Source organism: Nyctereutes procyonoides, unplaced genomic scaffold (assembly GCF_905146905.1).
Source record: "Nyctereutes procyonoides isolate TBG_1078 unplaced genomic scaffold, NYPRO_anot_genome, whole genome shotgun sequence".
Taxonomy (NCBI): Eukaryota; Metazoa; Chordata; class Mammalia; order Carnivora; family Canidae; genus Nyctereutes; species Nyctereutes procyonoides.
In genome coordinates this window covers 1,556,810-1,577,579 of record NW_026575114.1, presented here as the reverse complement: position 1 = coordinate 1,577,579, position 20,770 = coordinate 1,556,810, and the positions used below count along the sequence as shown (strand labels likewise).

General features: G+C 51.4%; 1 protein-coding gene across 1 annotated transcript in view; it reads right to left on the bottom strand.

The window, feature by feature from the left end:
- Positions 1-299: 299 nt before the first annotated feature.
- The window catches only part of WNT3A (Wnt family member 3A), a 44,518-nt gene continuing 24,047 nt past the window's right edge, over positions 300-20,770 (bottom strand). Inside the window, exons 3-4 of the mRNA XM_055333754.1 lie at positions 11,216-11,481; positions 300-811 (exon numbers count right to left, since the gene is read on the bottom strand). Of these exons, the coding sequence (XP_055189729.1) occupies positions 332-811; positions 11,216-11,481 (746 nt within the window). The 3' untranslated portion in view covers positions 300-331. The remainder of the gene's footprint in view (positions 812-11,215; positions 11,482-20,770) is intronic.

Here is a 20,770-nt window from a genome sequence, read left to right as displayed (position 1 = left end):
TCCCCGCCCCACCAGGTAGGAGCCCCCGCCCCCATCCGGGGAGGAGCCCGCCGGCATCCAAGAGCTTCGCCCCCGCCCTACCAGGGAGGAGCCCCCGCCCTCATCCAGGGAGGAGCCTGCATCCATCCAGAGCCCCGCCCCTGACCCATCAGGGAGGAGCCTCCGCCCCCCCGTCCAGTGAGAAGCCCCGTCCAGTGAGGAGCCCCGCCCCCATCCAGGAACCCCGCCCCCGCCCCATCAGGGAGGAGCCCCGCCCCCATCCAGGAGCCCCGCCCCGCCAATCCAGGGAGGAGCCCGGCCCCCAGCCCAGCCGCTCGCCGGCGGGGTAGCGCTACTTGCAGGTGTGCACGTCGTAGACGCGCGCGCACTCCTGGCAGCTCACGTAGCAGCACCAGTGGAAGACGCAGTGGCACTTCTCTCGGCGCTGCTCGGTGCGCGCGTTGTGGCCGCGGCCACAGCACAGCAGGTCGCAGCCGTCGATGCCGTGCGAGCTCACGTTGCACGTGCGGTCGCGGGTGCCGAACGAGCCGGTCTCGGGGTTGGGCTCGCAGAAGTTGGGCGAGGCCTCGTAGTACACAAGGTCGCGCTCCGTGGGCACCTTGAAGTAGCTGTAGCGGGGCCGCAGCGTCTCCACCCAGCCGCGCGACTCGCGGTGCTTCTCCACCACCATCTCGGAGGCGCTGTCGTACTTGTCCTTGAGGAAGTCACCGATGGAGCGGAAGTCGGGCTGCGACCACCAGCAGGTCTTCACCTCGCAACTGCCCGACAGCCCGTGGCACTTGCACTTGAGATGCATGTGGCTGGCGATGGCCTGCAGGAACGCACCCCGGGGCGTCAGGGCTGGCCCTCGGCACCCCCTGCCCGGGTTGGCTCGCCTGTGCGGTCCGTCTTCCCCGGGGTGAGGTCCTGGCCGGCGGCTCCCCTCCTCCTGTTGTGCTGGCTGACCCAGTAAGACCTATCCCTTCTCACGTGGGTCACCGGCGCTGCCTCTTCCGTGCACTGCAGGGGGCATCCTGGCCGACCCAAGGTCCACGGAGGGCAGGGCCTGGGAGGAGAGAGGTCTCCTCGGCTGGGGTCAGGTCTATTTCTACATCCTCTAGGACCAAGCGAAGGAAGGGAAGGGACTGTGAGGTGATGATGCGTTTCAGGCATGCAGGAGGGAGTAGCCCAGAGGACCTGTGCATGGTGGCCAGGTGATGGGGGTGGCTGCCCCCCCCCCCCCGGAAGCTGGCTTCACGGGTATGTAAGGGAATTGGAAGAGGTGGTGCAGCACCAGGCTGGGGGACCTTGGGTCCTGAGGGTCAACAGCCACAGGGCCTGACTGAGGAATGCATTTCTTCCTTTCTCTCTTTGAGGGAAGGGACAGGGTTGGGGGCTAAGGGGTGTGTGACTCAATCAGGTTAATGTTGCATTGACCGCTGGGGTGCACACCTGCCACCCACAAGCCCTAGAGATGGGGCTGGTGCAGGGGGCCGTGGGCTGTCTGCTGGCTGGCGCAGACCCCCCAGACCTCACACAAGAGGAGGACTATAACATTTCATTCGCTGTTTTACTATTGTGACTGTCATTGCAATAACACATTGGTTGATATATCGGCCACAATAAAATTCAACATTAAAATGAATGCTAGCTGCTTCCTTTTTAAATGCAGTTACAAGAATATCTGCAGCTGCATATGCGAGTCTCATTATTCCCCTACTGGTCAGTGTGAGGTGGGCTGTGCATCCAGACACTGCCCCCACCCTGTCCCCTCCCTGCTGTGTCTTCCACACTTCTCTCCTACTGGCTATTGGCTCTTTCCCAGGGCATCTGCAATGACTGCACCCCACCCCACAGTTAATTTCTGTCTTATGTCTGTGCTCTTGTCTTTTCCAGAGGAGACCTTTTCAATGTCTTTAGGTTTACTTTTATAAAAGTTATATATGCATGTACTTTAAGGAGTCCAAGAGTACCTGAGACTTGCTCCAACACCCAGGCCCATACGGCACCTCCTGACCAGCCAGAGCAACACCTGGCCCTCTTGCATCTCAAGAGAATGTTTGACTTGCTGCATCTTGAGTGTTGAGGGGCCCAGCAATGTCTCCCCTGTCCCCATGGAGGGCAGGAAGTCAGCTCTTTTATCATCACCCCGCCACTCCAATGCACACCTGCCCAGCCCCCTCCACCCTAAAAACTGAAGCATACTCCAGTTAGATCAATAGTGAGTGCTGGCAGTATTGGCATTGTGTTAGATGGCATACCCAGCTGAGCCCCATGATCACTCCTTTTCTTTTCCTACAAAACTTTGTGGTTGCTGTTTTTAATGTACCTGTTATGGATTCAGGCTCAGGCTTTGCCCGAATTGTCTTTGAGATGTTTAAACACACCACATATTATTTTAAGATTTCAGCTTCTCGGGGACATCTTTTTCAGAAGCTGTCTGGCAGATTTGGGGAAATATGCATGTCCCAAAACGCAGCTTTTCTACCTAAAAAGTCGGCAAGATGGTTTAGCTGGGTATAAAAGTCTTGGCTTAGAAACTCATTTCCCTTTAGAACTCTGAATGCACAGCTCCATTTTTCTTCCAGCTTCCATTGTTGTTCTTGGGAACCATTTGGATCCCAGATCCTCTGCATGAAACCCACAGAGTGGACGGCTTCCCTGTGTTGTAGGCTGTGAATTTCAGGGTGATGGGTCTTGACGTGGGTCTCCTCTCTCATGCGCCAGTGCATATGGTCTGTTCGGTCTGAACCTTGTGATTCTGGGTACCTTCCTGCCTTCTTAGCTGACTTCCTCTACATCATGTCTGTCATTGTCTCTTGGACAGATCCTTTGTATTCTCCATTCTTTTCCTCTTTTCCATCTCTGCCTTGTCTCAGACAACCTTTGTGCCAGGAGTTTGGTTTCTTCTATTCTACCTTTATTTTCTAGCAGTTTCCCCCACCTTCCCTGAATGTTCTTTTGATTCAACATCCTATCCCACTTTTTGGAGAGAGTATTTTCTCTCTCTGGGTATTGTGGCAGGCTTTTTTTTTCTTTAACTTTTTTCAATCTTTTTTTTTTTAATTAAAAAAGTAATCTCAATGTCCAATGTGGGACTCAAACTCATGACCCTGAGATCAGGAGTCATAAACTCTACCAATAGAGCCAGCCAGGTGCCTGGAAGAGTGGTGGAGTTTGAAGTTTTCACCTCTCTTTACAATGTTTTATTCCTGTTTGTTTTTATCTTTACCTCTGTGGTTGTGAGAGGCCTTCCTCAGATGTCCTGTGATCCCAGGCTGTCTGCTGATACTTAAAAGGAGGACCTGACCTGTCATGTTGGAAGCTCAGTTCCTTGGTGGGGGCTAATCTGCATGGGCCCCTCATTGTAGAGTGACCTGGCTCCATTATTTCTTGGGGAACCCCAGGTCAGTAACTTTGAGTTTCCTCTTGGGTTGGTTCCATCCCCCTTCCTGGAGGGTCATCATGGTCAGTGTGGAATACCGACAATAGGAAGGTAAATGTGTGTGTAGATGGGGATTTCACTCAGGGAAACCTCACCTTCACCCAGGCTGTGCTTGCTGTCCTTCTGTCTGGACACACAGTGCTTTGTCTTTCCTGGGGAACACACCTGCAGATTTCTGCCTTGGTAAAGGGTGGGGGCATTTGCCTGGGTACAAGCTATTGGACAAAGGCCTGGTGGGTTCTAAAGTACTCTTACTGTAAATTATCAATCTATCTTCCCATTTTTAAGCTGCACTTTTCAAGACACCTGATACTAGTACGTCCTGAGTTGGTTCTCAGAGTTCTCTACTCATTTAGGATTCTACTTGCTTCTAAGACCTAAGTATTCATGCATCTGCTTCTTAGTCTACAAACTTTTGCTGCCATGCTCAGCTCCTGGCTTCCATGTTGTCGGGAGCATCCCTGTGTTGATGTGTTGTAACATTCATTCACTGTCATTTTAGTGGGGTTCTGAGGGGCTGCAGAGGGAAATGCTTGTATTCACTGCGATTCCTCACAGGTCTTTCCACTCTACAGTTGCTATGGGATTCTTTCCAAAGGATATTATATGATCTGTATAGTTTCCAGTTCCCCGCTGAGACATTCAGACTCGCATTTTGGCTTTGTAAACCTAAGTAAGCATATTTCTTTTCCACAGTCTGTGTCTCATAATTCCAGTATCAGAGTCCCTGTGGACTTGTTTCTGCGAGTTTTGCTGACAATCACTCATTGTGTCACCAGCTCATGTGACAGGTTATCCTTTGATTCTGTGCTGGATGCTGTGTTTGGAAAATTATTTGTAGAAACATTTTTTGACCTTGAATATGGTTATCACCCTTCAAAGGGGGATTTGCCTGCCTTTTCCAGGTATGTGGGAAAACGAGCAATTGGGATCACCATAATCTGTTCCCAGATCTTGAGATTTTTCTAGCCTGCACTTGTATACAAGGGCTGGTCTACTTCTGGTTTTCCTTTACTCCTCAGAGCTCCGGCCTAAACCAGGGGGAGGTTTCCTGGAGATGGCGAGGCTGCCGGAAGTGTATGCACTGTGGCCCAGTTCAGGATGAAAGCTGATTCAGCTCTTGGGCTCAGGGTTCTGCCTTCTCCTGGCCCTTAGGCCGCTAATTTCTTACTATTCAAGGTTACATATTTGACACCTAAAATAACTTCATAGGAGCATAATATACATACAAAAGTATATATGTCATAAATGCAAAACCTGACAAAATTTCACAAATTGCCAGCCACTGGACATCAGCTCCCCAGAAACTCCTGTCATGTTCCCTTCCAGTTGTCTCTTTGGCCTCTTATACCCTTCTATGAATCTTTTAATATGTCCACGTTATTACAGTTTTCTTTCATTGCAAGTGCTTTTATCAGTCTGTTTACAAAATCTCTGCCTACTCCAAGGTCATAGAAACATTCCATGTTTTCTGCCTAACATTTCTGTTCATTTGTTTTACCTTTTCCAATGATTTGCCATTGACTATATATATGGCATGAGGTAGGGGTCAGGGTCTTTTCCCCACCATGTCATTGTCTGATTGACTAGGCACCATTCATTGAAGGGACCATTTCTTGTCTGTGCTGCCCTGTTGTCCCGTGGTAGGTAGGGTGACTGTACACAGGTGGGCTTCCTCTGTGTCTAATGGGTCCCCTTTCCCATTTCGTCCTGCATTTGTACTTGTCTTGGACAGGAAGATGAGTCAGTTTCTTTGTTCTCTTTTGATGGCAGCCCAACGCTTCAGGCCCCTGTGATGCCCTGGTTCCCAGGCCAGCACCATCCTGGTGTTGCTGAAACTACTAGAGCATTCCGCATCACCTCCCATGATTGACCGGTCCCCTGTGGGCTCCCCACGACCATCAGACCCAGTCCACTCCAACATATATAGCCCTTCCCAGCATGGTCCTGTTTGTCCTCTTCCTCTGCTCTCTACATGCTGTCTGCCAGACAGCCTCACTCCTGGTCACAGGCTTCGGGTGGCCCCAGGGCTCTCCTGGCTTTCCTCTACCTAGATAGCTGTTAGCTATTTTGCATGCACTGCTCCCAGTACCAGCAGAAGGCATTTGTTTTAAGATGCCAGCCTGGGGTGTGGCCCCTGCGAGGTGCCCGGGTCACCCTGTGTGTGCATTTCTTTATCACACAATGTCCCACACTGTGCTGCAGGGGCCTCACTTTTTCCTCCCTGGACTGCAGGCAGGCCAACAAGGCAGCCCTGTATCCCACCTGCCACCCTGTGGGAATGCCCTCAGCCCTTGTGCAGTGACTGGACTGGCTGTTTCAGAGAGCCCCAGGCAGTAGGTGAGCAGATTTCTAGCCTGGCCACCAAAGATGGCCCATCCAACCAGCCACACCCTCCAGGGAACTGAGGCACACGTCCTGCTCAGAAATCTTCCATGGAGGCAGGGCTGGATGGCAGAAGAGTAGGGTCCCCAAGTAACCTGTCCCCACCAAATTACCTAGATAACCTTCAAATCATCCTGAAAACCTACGAATTCGGCTTGAGATTTAAAGAGAGAACAGCTGGAATGCTACAGTGAGAAGAATTAATGCCTCTATCAAGTACAACTTGCTTTTGGCCACTCTGCACTGAGCAAAATGACTAGAAGGAAAAACTCACCTCAAAAGAAAGAATCAGAAACTGTCCTATCTCCCACAGAGTTACAAAATCTGGATTACAATTCAATGTCAGAAAGCCAATTCAGAAGCACTATCATAAAGCTACTGGTGGCTCTAGAAAAAAGCATAAAGGACTCAAGAGACTTCATGACTGCAGAATTTAAATCTATCAGGTGGAAATTAAAAATCAATTAAATGAGATGCAATCCAAACTAGAAGTCCTAATGACGAGGGTTAACAAGGTAGAACGAGTGAGTGACAGAGAAGACAAGTTGATGGCAAAGAGGGAAACTGAGGAAAAAAGAGACAAACAATTAAAAGATCATGAGGATAGATTAATGGAAATAAATGACAGCCTGAGGAAGAAAAATCTGCATTTAATTGGGGTACCCAAGGGTGCCGAAAGGTCCAGAGGTCCAGAATATGTATTTGAACAAGTCATAGCTGAAAACTTTCCTAATCTGGGAAGGGAAACAGGCATTCAGATCCAGGAAATAGAGAGATCCCCCCTAAAATCAATAAAAACCGCTCAACACCTCGACATTTAATAGTGAAGCTTGCAAATTCCAAAGATAAAGAGAAGATCCTTAAAGCAGCAAGAGACAAGAAATCGCTAAGTTTTATGCGGAGAAATATTAGATTAACAGCAGACCTCTCCACAGATACCTGGCAGCCCAGAAAGGGCTGCAGGATATATTCAGGGTCCTAAATGAGAAGAACATGCAGCCAAGAATACTTTATCCAGCAAGGCTCTCATTCAGAATAGGAGAGATAAAGAGCTTCCAAGACAGGCAGGAACTGAAAGAATATGTGACCTCCAAACCAGCTCTGCAAGAAATTTTAAGGGGGACTCTTATAATTACTCTTTAAGAGGAAGTCCAATGGAACAATCCACAAAAACAGGGACTGATTAGGTATCATGATGACACTAAACTCATATCTTTCAATAGTAACTCTGAACATGAATGGGCTTAATGACCCCATCAAAAGGTGCAGGGTTTCAGACTGGATAAAAAAGCAGGACCCATCTATTTGCTGTCTACAAGAGACTCATTTTAGACAGAAGGACACCTACAGCCTGAAAACAAAAGGTTGGAGAACCATGTACCATTCAAATGGTCCTCAAAAGAAAGCAGGGGTAGCCATCCTTATATCATATAAACTAAAGTTTATCCCGAACACTGTAGTAACAGATTAAGAGGGACACTATATCATACTTAAAGGATCTATCTATATTGATGATAGGACACAATCATCAATATTTATGCCCTGAATGTGGGAGCTGCCAAATATATCAATCAATTAATAACCAAAGTTAAGACATACTTAGATAATAATACACTTATACTTGGTGACTTCAATCTAGCGCTTTCTACAGTCGATCGGTCTTCTAAGCACAACATCCCCAAAGAAACAAGAGCTTTAAATGATACACTGGACCAGATGGATTTCACAGATATATACAGAACTTTACATACAAATGCAACTGAATACAAATTCTTCTCAAATGCGCATGGAACTTTCTCCAGAATAGACCACATACTGGGTCACAAATCGGTCCTAACAGATACCAAAAGATTGGGATCGTCCCCTGCGTATTCTCAGACCATAACGCCTTGAAATTAGAACTAAATCACAAGAAGAAGTTGGGAAGGATTTCAAACACATGGAGATTAAGGACCATCCTGCTAAAAGATGAAAGGGTCAACAAGGAAATGAGGGAAGAATTAAAAAGATTCATGGAAACTAATGAGAATGAAGATACAACCATTCAAAATCTTTGGGATACAGCAAAAGCAGTCCTGAGGGGGAAATACATCGCAGTACAAGCACCATACAAAAACTGGAAAGAACTCAAATACAAAAGCTAACCTTACACATAAAGGAGCTAGAGAAAAAACAGCAAATAGATCCTACACCCAGCAGAAGAAGAGAGTCGAGCAGAACTCAATGAAATAGAGACCAGAAGAACTGTGGAACAGATCAACAAAACCAGGAGTTGGTTCTTTGAAAGAATTAATAAGATAGATAAACCATTAGCCAGCCTTATTAACAAGAAGAGAGAGAAGACTCAATTTAATAAAATCATGAATGAGAAAAGAGCGATCACTACCAACACCAAGGAAATACAAACGATTTTAAAAACATATTATGAACAGCTATACGCCAATAAATTAGGCAATCTAGAAGAAATGGACGCATTACTGGAAAACTACAAACTACCAAAACTGGAACAGGAAGAAATAGAAAACCTGAACAGGCCAATAACCAGGGAGGAAATGGAAACAGTTATCAAAAACCTCCCAAGACAGAAAAGTCTAGGGCCAGATGGTTCCCAGGGGAATTATATCAAATGTTTAAAGAAGAAACCATACCTATTCTACTAAAGCTGTTCGGAAAGATAGAAAGAGATGGAGTACTTCCAAACTCCTTCTATGAGGCCAGCATCACCTTAATTCCAAAACCAGACAAAGACCCCACCAAAAAGGAGAATTATAGACCAATATCCCTGATGAACATGGATGCAAAAATTCTCAGTAAGATAGTAGCCAATAGGATCCAACAGTACATTAAGATTATTCACCATGACCAAGTAGGATTTATTCCCGGATTCAAGCTGGTTCAGCACTCATAAAACAATCAATGTGATTCATCATATCAGCAAGAGAAAAACCAAGAACCATATGATCCTCTCATTAGATGCAGAGAAAGCATTTGACAAAATACAGCATCCATTCCTGATCAAAACTCTTCAGAGTGTAGGGATAGAGGGAACATTCCTCGACATCTTAAAAGCCATCTACGAAAATCCCACAGCAAATATCATTCTCAATGGGGAAGCACTGGGGGCCTTTCCCCTAAGATCAGGAACAAGACAGGGATGTCCACTCTCACCACTGCTATTCAACATAGTACTGGAAGTCCTAGCCTCAGCAATCAGACAACAAAAAGAATTAAAGGCATTCAAATTGGCAAAGAAGAAGTCAAACTCTCCCCCTTCGCAGATTACATGATACTTTACATAGACTCCACCCCAAGATTGCTAGAATTCGTACAGCAATTTGGCAGTGTGGCAGGATACAAAATCAATGCCCAGAAGTCAGTGGCATTTCTAGACACTAACAATGAGACTGAAGAAAGAGAAATTAAGGAGTCAATCCCATTTACCATTGCACCCAAAAGCATAAGATACCTAGGAATAAACCTAACGAAGGAGGTAAAGGATCTGTACCCTAAAAACTACAGAACACTTCTGAAAGAAATTGAGGAAGACATAAAGAAATGGAAAAATATTCCATGCTCATGGATTGGCAGAATTAATATTGTGAAAATGTCAATGTTACCCAGGGCAATTTACACGTTTAATGCAATCCCTATCAAAATACCATGGACTTTCTCCCGAGAGATAGAACAAATTATTTTAGGATTTGTGTGGAATCAGAAAAGACCCCGAATAGCCAGGGGAATATTAAAAAAGAAAACCATAGCTGGGGGCATCACAATGCCAGATTTCAGGTTGTACTACAAAGCTGTGGTCATCAAGACAGTGTGGTACTGGCACAAAAACAGACACATAGATCAATGGAACAGAATAGAGAATCCATAAGTGGACCCTCAACTTTATGGTCAACTAATATTCGATAAAGGAGGAAAGACTATCCACTGGAAAGACTATCCACTCTTCAATAAATGGTGCTGGGAAAATTGGATATCTACGTGCAGAAGAATGAAACTAGACCACTCTCTTTCACCATACACAAAGATAAAGTGAAAATGGATGAAAGATCTAAATGTGAGACAAGATTCCATCAAAATCCTAGAGGAGAACACAGGCAACACCCTTTTTGAACTTGGCCGCAGTAACTTCTTGCAAGATACATCCACGAAGGCAAAAGAAACAAAAGCAAAAATGAACTATTGGGACTTCATCAAGTTAAGAAGCTTTTGCACAGCAAAAGATACCATCAAGATAAGTCAAAGACAACCTACAGAATGGGAGAAGATATTTGCAAATGACCTATCAGATAAAGGGCTAGTATCCAAGATCTATAAACAACTCATGAAACTCACCACCAGAGAAACAAACAATCCAATCATGAAATGGGCAAAAGACATGAAGATAAATCTCACAGAGGAAGACATAGACATGGCCAACAAGCACATGAGGTAATGCTCCACATCACTGGCCATCAGGGGAATACAAATCAAAACCACAATGAGATACCACCTCACACCAGTGAGAATGCGGAAAATTAAGAAGACCAGAAATAACAAATGTTGAGAGGATGTGGAGAAAGGGGAACCCTCTTACACTGTTGGTGGGAATGTGAACTGGTGCAGCCACTCTGGAAAACTGTGTGGAGGTTCCTCAAAGAGTTAAAAATAGACCTGCCCTAGGACCCAGCAATTGCACTGTTGGGGATTTACCCCAAAGATACAGATGCAGGGAAACGCCGGGACACCTGCACCCCGATGTTTCTAGCAGCCATGTCTACAATAGCCAAACTGTGGAAGGAGCCTCAGTGTCCATCGGAAGATGAATGGATAAAGAAGATGTGGTCTATGTATACAATGGAATATTCCTCAGCCATTAGAAACAACAAATACCCACCATTTGCTTCAACGTGGGTGGAACTGGAGGGTATTATGCTGAGTGAAATAAGTCAATCGGAGACGGACAGTGTATGTTCTCATTCATTTGGGGAATGTAAATAATAGTGAAAGGGAATATAAGAGAAGGGAGAAGAAATGTGTGGGAAATATCAGAAAGGGAGACAGAACATAAAGACTCCTAACTCTGGGAAACGAACTAGGGGTGGGGGAAGGGGAGGAGGGCCGGTGGTGGGGGTGAATGGGTGACGGGCACTGAGGGGGACACTTGACAGGATGAGCACTGGGTGTTATTCTATATGTTGGCAAATTGAACACCAATAAAAAATAAATTTATATGTAAAAAAAAAAAAAGAAATCTTCCATGTCTTGAGGATCCTCAAGAATGTGGTCAGAGAGTGCATCCCCCAGCCCCCACAGGGCCGGTGTACAATGGCCCCCTTCCCCACCCCCTGGGGGCACACGGCCTTGATGGACAACTCCCCGTGCACCTCCAGGACCAGCCAAGGGCCGACAACATACCTGGCGTCCGGCCTCATTGTTGTGGCGGTTCATTGCGGAGCGGGCGTCTGGCCGGTTCTCCCGTGCGTCAGCAAATTCCCGGGACACCATGCTGCCAAACTCGATGTCCTCGCTGCAGCCTCCCCACTTCCAGCCCTCACCTGGTGAGCCCTGGTGGCGGCTGCTGCAGCCACAGATGGCAGCGGAGCCCTCCGCACATGAGCGTGTCACAGCGAAGGCCACGCCGGCCGAGGCGATGGCGTGCACAAAGGCAGACTCCCGGGTGGCTGCGGAGAGAGGCGACCCAGTTGGCAGGACCCGGCAGGGCTGCAGGGGGGTGGCACCTGGCCCCAGGGTATCATGGCCCTTTGCTGTGCTGGGCCTGGGTCCCTGGCGTGGTTGTGGGTGCTGGACTTACAGTCTCCCCAGTGGCCAGGCAGGGCCAACGAGCCCCAGATGGGGGACCGGGTATCAGTCTCCATGAGGAAACACAGGGACCCCTGCAATCCAAGGGTCAGATCAGAGCCAGCACTGGCCAGGACGTGCAAAACCTGAACCCCCTACACTGCTGGGGGCAAGGAAATTGGTGCTGCCGCTTGGAAAGCAGTTTGACAGCTTCTTGAAGCCAGACCCCTCCCATGTGACTGGCCATTCAGCTAGGTTTTCACCCCCGACGAAGCTCAGGTGCTTCAGGGGCCAGGAAGCAGAGGGCTTGGCTCGGGGCTCCCAAATGTACATCAGCAGGTGAACGGATAAAAATCCGTGGCATGAAATCAGTCAGCTCTGCCGATGTGATGCAGAAGCTCCCACTGCGAGAAAAATCATTGTAAGCACATGGTGGGAGGGGTACTAACCCGACTTACTGTAGTGGTCATCCTGCAATATGTGCGTGTATCGAATCAGTATGTGGTACACCTGAAACTGAATGTTCTGTGTCAGTTTTACCTCAGTTAAACCAGTAAAGTGGAATTCTGTCTAATTGGGGACAAAATGAGGGACATGGATGAATCTCAAAATCATCCACTGAGAAAAGGCAGATTTAAAGACCCCTTCCTCTTGGGCCCAAACAACCCGTGGTAGAAACCCCCAACCCAGACATCCAGGATGAAAGTGTCCAGCAGCCTTGTGGCCTGCTTGGGGGCAGTTCCTGGCCCGCACACTGCCCACTTGTGCCTCTCATTCTGCCCACACAGTTTCCCATCTTCCACCCCTAATTCCAGGGACCTGCATGGTCCAGCTGAAGGGCCACTTTTTCTGGAACCTCCTCGAGGTCAGTGCTTCCACTGGACCCTTTTCCCCATGCTGGTCCCATGCTCCTGGACCAGGAGATGTTGAGGGCTGTAGCATCCAGGCTGCTGCCGACCCTGGGGGCTGGTCTGGAGGCTGCTGGGGCCCCCAGATGCAGCCTCCTCCCTCCACATGAGGGGAAACTGAGTGTGGGGACATGGTTTTGCAGAAGGGCAATGCAGGAGGGGTGGGGCTTGGGAAGCAGGAGCTGGTGAGGCTGACCAGGAGCAGACAGAGGCCTAGGGGGCACTGGGGAGGCTGTGGGGGCTCTGCTGAGGCTACGTCTGCAGCTGGGCTTCCCCTGACTACACGAGTGCATGTGCGTCCTGGGTCTGCGTGAGCCTTCCAGGGAGGGGACCCAGCAATGACCCCCTCTGGGGGGAAGGTGAGGATGGGGTTACCCTGCGTGAGCAGATGGGCCTCCCTCACTCCTCCATATGCACATGCACTCTTTGCCAAGTTCTGCAGAAGGGAACATGGAAGCCTCAGGGAGCTTACCTGCTGGCGAGCAGGAATTTAAAAATCTAGATAAAAAGCCACGGGCTCTGGAGTTCAGCAGGCCTGGGGCTGAACCTGGGCTTGGTGTCCGGTGTCCGGTGCACCTGTGGGCATCTCTGCTGCTGTCCTGATGGGGACCTGCATCCCACCTCTCCTGCGCCGGCAGGAGGGAGAAGGGAGCAGGACAGGTGTGAGGATGGGCCCCTCCAGGCCTTCCATGCTGGGCATGGGCTGGGTGCCCTGCTGTGTCCTCACGTCCCTCCCGGGCAGCAGGCCTGGATGGTGCTGGGGCCCCCAGTGGCTCCCATTGTGGGGTGCCATTGTGTCCCCGCCCACATCAGCACCTGGTGGCTTTGGTCTTGGCTGGGGGATGGGCAGGTGGGCTTCATCTTGGGGAGTGAGCAGAGGCTGCCAGCAGAGGCTGTGGGCTATTCCCCTGGCTTCCTCAAGCTCGCTCACCACCGACACCAGGCAGGTAGAGGCAGAGGAATGGCGAGACAGTTCCAGCCAGCAGCACACACTCAGACTCATCCAAGAGCCGACATACCTGTCACTGAAAAACGCACAAGTACTGTCCCCTTCCTCCTCCCCTCCCCTGCCCTTGAGTCCAGCCCTCAGCGTCTGTCACCTGTACCATCACAGGCTCCTGGATGTGACCTGCACACCTGCCTCCAGCTTTCCCCCATGTACATGTGTGTGTCATACGTCTCAAACACACAGGCACAGTGCATGCACGAGCATGAACGCACACACAAACACATGGGCACACATGCACACAACACACGTTTGCACACATGCAATGCACACATGCGTACACACATGTGGACACACGCAAACACACACAGAGACATGCAAACACATGTAACACATGTGCACACAAACATGTATATGCAGAACACATGCACGCATGCACAAACACACACATGCAAGCACGCATGCACAGACTTATGCACACACGCAAGCACACGTGCACATACACATCACACAAGGCTGAGGGCACAGCCCTTTGCTTCATGCCCAGTGCGTCTTGCCTGGTCCCTCTGAGCTCCTGGGGCTGTGTCCTTGCCTGACCTGTGCATAGACCCCCCCCCACCTGCTGCCCCCCCAGCTCTGGCAGCTGCTCCCTGGCCTCCAGCCACAGTCAGCCTTTGTCACTCCCCTAGGGAGACTTCCAGTTTCTCCTCTGGTCATGTGCACCTGCCGTTTCCTCCGTGTGCTCTTCAGCTGGGGTCTGGCCATGCTGTCCAAGTGTGGTCACTGCCTGGCCGGGGAAGCTCTCACCTGTGCCCTCTCCTGATTAGTCCCCTCCTTGGCCTGGAAGCTCCCTGAGGTGGGGACTGTGTCTTGTTCATTCTGCGTTTCCAGGAGCCCTGGGTTGGGACAGGGAGGCCCAGCAGGATCTGAGCCTGTGGGGCTGGCTCTCCACCCCTCCCCACTCAGCAACCTTCACTGTCCCTTCCCCGAAGGCCAGCAGACAGCTGCTCCCCCAGATGTTGGATGCTCTGCCTCACTCTCCTCTGTACCACAGCCCATCAGTTCTCAGGCCCGGAGCTGCCTTCTGCAGGTCTGAGGTCTCTGTGCATAAATGCCAGCGTGGCCTGGACCCAGGCACCTTGTCCTGCTGTCCCTCCCCTCCAGCAGAGCCACACCTTTATTTTGTCTTCCTCCTTGGAGCCAGACGGGGCTCCCTGCTGGCGCTGGCCTGGGGCCTCTCCTGCAGCCGGTGTTCTAGGCACTCGGGGAGCCCAGTGCACACAGCCCAGTGCTGCTTCAAGCTGCCTGAGGCCCCTGGTGGCCAGAACCACTCCTCCTGGGGGAAGAATGCCCCGGCCACCACCCACCACCCTCCTGTGACATTGGGGGAGAGCCAGCGAGCCTGGGGCCTTGCCCCTTACCTGAACAAGGGCTTGCTGCTTATCAGGCTCAGGCAGACAGGCCAGGCCGCCAGACACACTCGAGGGGAAGGGCGTGATTGGGGTGGTGGGGGAGGCCTTCAACTTGGGAGGAAGAACTCAGTCCAGCCCTGCTCACAGCTTGCCCCAGTTGGCTCCCCTGTGGGCCCCAATCTCCCCTCCTGCCCTGAGCAGAAGGGGCTCATCACACACCAGGTCCGAAGGCTGAGGACACCATGTAGCCTTCAACTTGCTCTGAAGGAGAAGAAGCGTCTGAGGAAACGCCACAAGACCTGTGGCCAGAAAAGTGTGAGATGGGTTGTGCTGGCAAAGAAAGTCCATTTGGAAGTGGAAGACACGGCCTCCACGCAGCTTGGGAAGCTGAGACCTGGCATAGCAGATGCCCTGCCTGGCCCACCTAGCCGGCGGGCCCCACAGTGGGCAGGCAGCAGGTGCCTCGAGCAGGTGCTCCAGGACACCCATGGAGGCCTTCCCAGCAGAGTCAAGGAATGTCAGGCAAACCCCAGAGGCCTGACCCATCTCCTCCTGGTCTCGAGGGCACAAGGGGCAAGGGCCAGGCAGACACACCTAGGAGGGGACCCTGAACAGGTGGAAAATAGGTGAAATCAGGGTGAAGTCTGGAATTAACACCCAGGGATCTCTGCTTCAATGGATGCAGCTGGATCTGTGGGTTCTTAGCCTTGCGGGAGGTCTGGGAGGGGAAACGGAGTCAGCATCACTCCTGCAGTGCCTCTGTATGTCCACGGTTCTTTCCAGAGAAAAAGTAAAAGTGCATGCTGAGGTCGGGCAGGAGGAAGACCCCCTGCATGCCCGGGTGACACCTGCAGGACTGGGGCTTTCCATCCAGGGATCTTGGGGTAGCGTCACTCCAAGCAGGAATCACAGGCCATGTCAGAAACCTTGTGTGTGGGGGGTTGTGTTGTTGTTTTTGGATAGAGAACCTGTTGCTTTTATCAGATTTCCACCGGTGTTGGAAAGAAGAAGGTCATTATCTGACCGGCTGGAGTAGCCTCAGGCTTTGGGGGAGGTAGGATGGGGCTCCCCTGAGGCAGTGGGCGGGGAGGGCACAGCAAGGATCAGACTGGGGTCTGGAGCCCTGGCAGCCGCCCCAGTCACAGCAAAGTTCTTAGCCACCGACAGCAGCTTTGTCAGGTTTCTGCTTCTGTTTACACAACAGAGGCAGCTAGGGAACCAGAGGGGATCCATCCCACCGTGGGAAGGGAACCGTGTCTTGGGAATGAGATTGGAAACACCTTTGTCACTGTCACTGGCCATGGGCTACAGCAGGTCAGGAGAGGAGGAGGGGACACAGGTCTGGGATGGTGGCCAAAGGGCCTGTGCTGCCAGTGTGCCAAGTCCCTGGGACACCACCTGCCTGAGCCCTTGGAGCTGCTCAGACCGCCCTGCTGGCCCCGGGACTCTCCTCCACACCCGTGAGATGGGCTTTGCCTCCCGGGGTCTCAGAACTCTGGAACAGGACCGATCTCGTTTCCAGACTTGGATTTCATGGGCTTGTCAAGTACCAGGGATCATTTGAGGACTGAATTAGGACTGCCAGGTATTCTCACTTTCCTGTGAGAGGATAAGGCATATGGAAAATGTCACAGTTTCAGAACTGAGGTCGGGGCTGGGAAAAGGAAGGAGAAAGGAAATTTGGTGACAAAGTCGTTCTGTGAGTTAAGCCTTCTCCACGGGGAAAGCCATCTTTGCCAGGAACTTGACATTGTTTCATTACCAATTATTTATTGAGTTCCTGTGAAATGTCAATGATCTATCCTTCCTGCCATTCATCTACCATCTATTCATTTATCCATCTATCCATCCACCCATCCACCATCCATTTATCCATCCACCATCCATTTATCCATCTACCATCCATTTATCCATCCATTTACCCATCCATCCACCATCCATCCATCCAGGATCTAAGAGTCTGTAAAGAGCTATATACTAGGCTCAAAACTAGGAATATGAGGTGGGTAAGATGTAAGGTGCCCATTCTCAAGAACCAAGCTAATAAATCTGCAAGAAAGGGGATTGCTGCTCTATCTGATGAAATTTCTAACAACCCAGGCTTTCAAAAGGTGAAGGAACTACCCACCCAATTGTTAATTAAGGAGAACCTAGATGACCCACTCTCAGGTGGAAAGAATCCTTGCATGGAGGGATGCCTAGGTGGCTCAGTGGTTTGGCTCAGGTCGTGATCCTGGGGTCCTGGGATCGAGTCCCACATCAGGCTCCCCACAGGGAGCCTGCTTCTTCCCCTGCTTATGTCTCTGTCTCTCTGTGTCTCTCATGAATAAATAAATACATCTAAAAAAAAAAAGAATTCCTGCACTGGAAAGAAAGAGGGTGAACCAGGGGAATCCTGTCTTTAGTAAGAGGCTCCGTTGTTGTGGATCAAGTTCGTGGCTTTGGGCTGTGCTAAGTCACCTGCCTTACAGTTCATGAGAGATAGAGTAGGAGAAATAGTAACATATAATGAAGCTTGGCAATGTGAACTCTGGGGCAGGATTGGGATGGATGGATGAGTAGATGAATGAGTGGGTGAGTGGCTGCTGGATGAATGAGTAGGTGGGTGGATGGGTGGGTAGATGGTTGGATGTATCGATGGGGGGATAGATGAGTGGATGGATGGATGTGTGGATAAGTGGATACATGGATGGATAGATGGATGGATGGATGGATGGATGGATGATAGATGATGTAGGTGGATAGATGTAGGTGGATTGATGGATGAGTGGGTGGATGGGTGGGTGGGGATATATGATGGATAGATGGATGGATGGATGGATGGATGGATGGATAGATGGTAGATGGGTGGATGAGTAAAGTCTGGAGCAGCTGAGGGAGTCCTGTGTGGTGTGAGCTGGGTGTATGGTAGAAGGCAGGGAGAGCACCCCACAGTGCTCCATCACAGTTAGGCTAGTGGAGCCTTAGGTGTCACCCATGAGATGGGCTTCCGCAGTAACTTTGCCTCCTTGGGTTTCAGAAAAATTTGAGGGATCTTAAATTCTTGTTTCCAGATTTGAATTCCACAGGCTTGTCAAGTAGGAGAGATCATTTGAGGACTGAATTAGGATCACCACTTGTTGTTACTTTTACTTTTTTGTGGGAGGATAAGACATTAAAAATAGCATAATTTTAGAGAAAAAACTTTTTACATGCAAAAAGAATGTTTTCTGGGTACTTTGTGTTGAAGAAAGTTCACCTTCTCACATTTCACCATGAAGTTGGCGATCAGCAACTGCTAATTGAGCACTGACCGTGTTCTTAGTGGACAAGAAGCCTGCAGCCTCTGCTCTGGAGCTGACCTTCTTGCAGGGAGGCCATCCAGGAGGCTGTTTCAGCAGAGACCGAGAGGACACACTGCCTTGAGTCTGGCGAATCCTTTTAATGCTGCTGAGAGAACCGGCCCAGGAAGAAGAAGGGCACTCCTCTCTCTCTCCCACTCCCATGGGTCCTGTAGTCCCCCTCACCCCAGCATGCACTGGCCCACAGCAGTAATGCTGAGCCCAGATAGGGCCCAGGGAGAGGCTCCTACACCCCCAGCAAAGGGTCCTGAGATTCCACCAAACTGGTTTTGGTGGCTGCAGCCTTGAGGTGGCTGGGCCCCATCTTCTGGGGGAAGACTGTGAGGGCCAACACTGAATGAGAAGGATAGGGACTTTTACATAAGCTCCTGGGATGAGACTATCCGTCTAGGGGGCTGCTGCAGTGGCCTTTCCGAGAAACACAAGTGACCTCTGGCAGGAGAAGTTCCTGGAAGGGGCTGTGGTTCAGATGTGAGCACTGATTGATGTGATGGAATTCCTGTCTGCCCAGGTGGGCCCCTCAGGAAGCTGTGCGGGGAAGAGGGCCTAGGGGCTGCCCCAGCAGCAGACACCCCGGGCAGCATGTCACACCAGACACATGTTGGGCCCACGGCCATAGTTCTTGGAAGGATACCTATTTCTCTAAAGGGTCTCTAGGTGATTCTGATGCAACCCTGGACTGAACCCCCAGGCTCTACCATAGCCCAGAGCACCATGACTCACAGGCCCATCCCCCTCCTCAATAGTGGCCAGATCCAGGAGGCCTGTAGGAGGCCCCAAATGATACCCACTCAGGAGAGGGGTAGGGGGTTTCTGATACCACCTCTCTAAGAGGGATGTGAGGGGTGACTACGGGATCTAACACGGGGGGCTCTGACACCTGCCCAATCAGAGGAACATGGGGGGCTAACACGGGAGGTACTGACAGCCGCTTCCATCAGAGGGACATGGGGGCTAACATGAGGCGTACTGACACCCGCTCCACCAGAGGGACATGGGGGGCTAATATGGTGGGCTCTGACACCTCCTCTGTCAGAGGAATATAGTGGGCACAGAGGAATAGGGGGGGTTTCTGACCTCTCCTCATCAGAGGAACATCAGGAGGCTAGTATGAGGGCTGACACCTTCCCCATCAGAAGCACGTGGGAGGGCTAATATGGGGGACTTTGACACCTCCTTCATCAGAGTACTTGGGGGAGCTAATATGCGGGGCTCAGTTTCCTCTCCCTATCAGAAGGATGTGGTGGGGGCTAACATGGGGGCTCTGATCTTTGCACATCAGAAGGCCTTTGCACATCTGATGGGGAACCATCTTGGGGGGTCTCTGACATCCCCTCCCTCCTGCCATGGGTTGTAGACCTTTCGTCTGGCCCCTATATGAAGCCTGGGCCCTGGCCACCTGCCTTTAGGACTCAGGGGCCTGTCTCCTGTCAGCTGGTGGCAGGCAGGGACTTAGACCAAGACAGGGTAGGGTGTGAGCTCTCCTGGGAGCCACAGGTCCTGTCTATTGGAACCTTTCCTTGGCTGACCAGTGGCAGAGGACCTGCTCTCCCTCAGCTGAGGCACCTTGGGACCCCAGGCTGTCTGTCCTCTGGACAGTGCTGACCTTGGGGTAGGATCTGGCGCTGAGGTGGGTGCGCCTACGTGTCTGCAGAGGGGGTGCTGTGTGGGGGCATGCTGTCCTGCCTCTGTGGAGCCCCCCTGGCAGGGGTTCCTGGTGTGCAGCCCATCACCGCAGTACCTAGTGAGGATGCTGGCTGAGAGGGCGGGCTGCAGCTCTGTCAGGCTTCTCTCTGCCTCCCCTGGCCCTACTGTTCCCAGAGCATCGCTGGTGGCCCTAGGAGAGAACTGAGGTGCTCCCACCATGTGGCGCCCCCAGTACACAGCAGGCCCAGCCGACAACCACGGTGGTGTCTCCCTGTCTGGACCCCCGGGGGCTCTACCCACCTGGCAGGTGAGGGGGGGGGGCTGTCCCTCTGCTGGAGCAGATGCACCCATCTCCCTCCTCTCTGGCCAGGAAGACCTGGAAGGCTCCTCTAGAACATTCGGGAAGGGGATGCCTCTTGCCCCCGCCCCCCACGCCCCAACACGGAGCGTGTGGCCCCACGGGGCGGAGGAGCCCGGGGCCAGCTCCGCCCCGCGCCCAGCACATCCACCTTCCGGGGCCCTGAGGTGGGCGGGCCCTGCGACGGCATTTGTTAACCCCCGGCCGCGCCGGCACAAAGGAGGAGCCACCTGACCGCGGAATGCGGCCCGCGCCCCACAGCGGCCGCGGCCCCTGACACCGCCCGGCCGGCGGCGCGGCCGGCGTCCTGATTACCTGCTGGGCCTAATGAATCTGGCTTTGTGAGCCACTGTCACGCCGCGTTAGGCCCACAATGGGCCGTGATATTTTATATGAATTTCCCCCTGGTCGGCGATTAGGCCATAGCCAGCCAGTCATAGCAACCGGGAGGTATGCGCGGCCCGGGGCCCGAGGCGCGCGGGGAGCGCGCTATTCACACGCTGCGGCACAGCACTCCCGAGGGCGTGTGAATCGCCCGCAGCATTTCACTTTCTCTTGT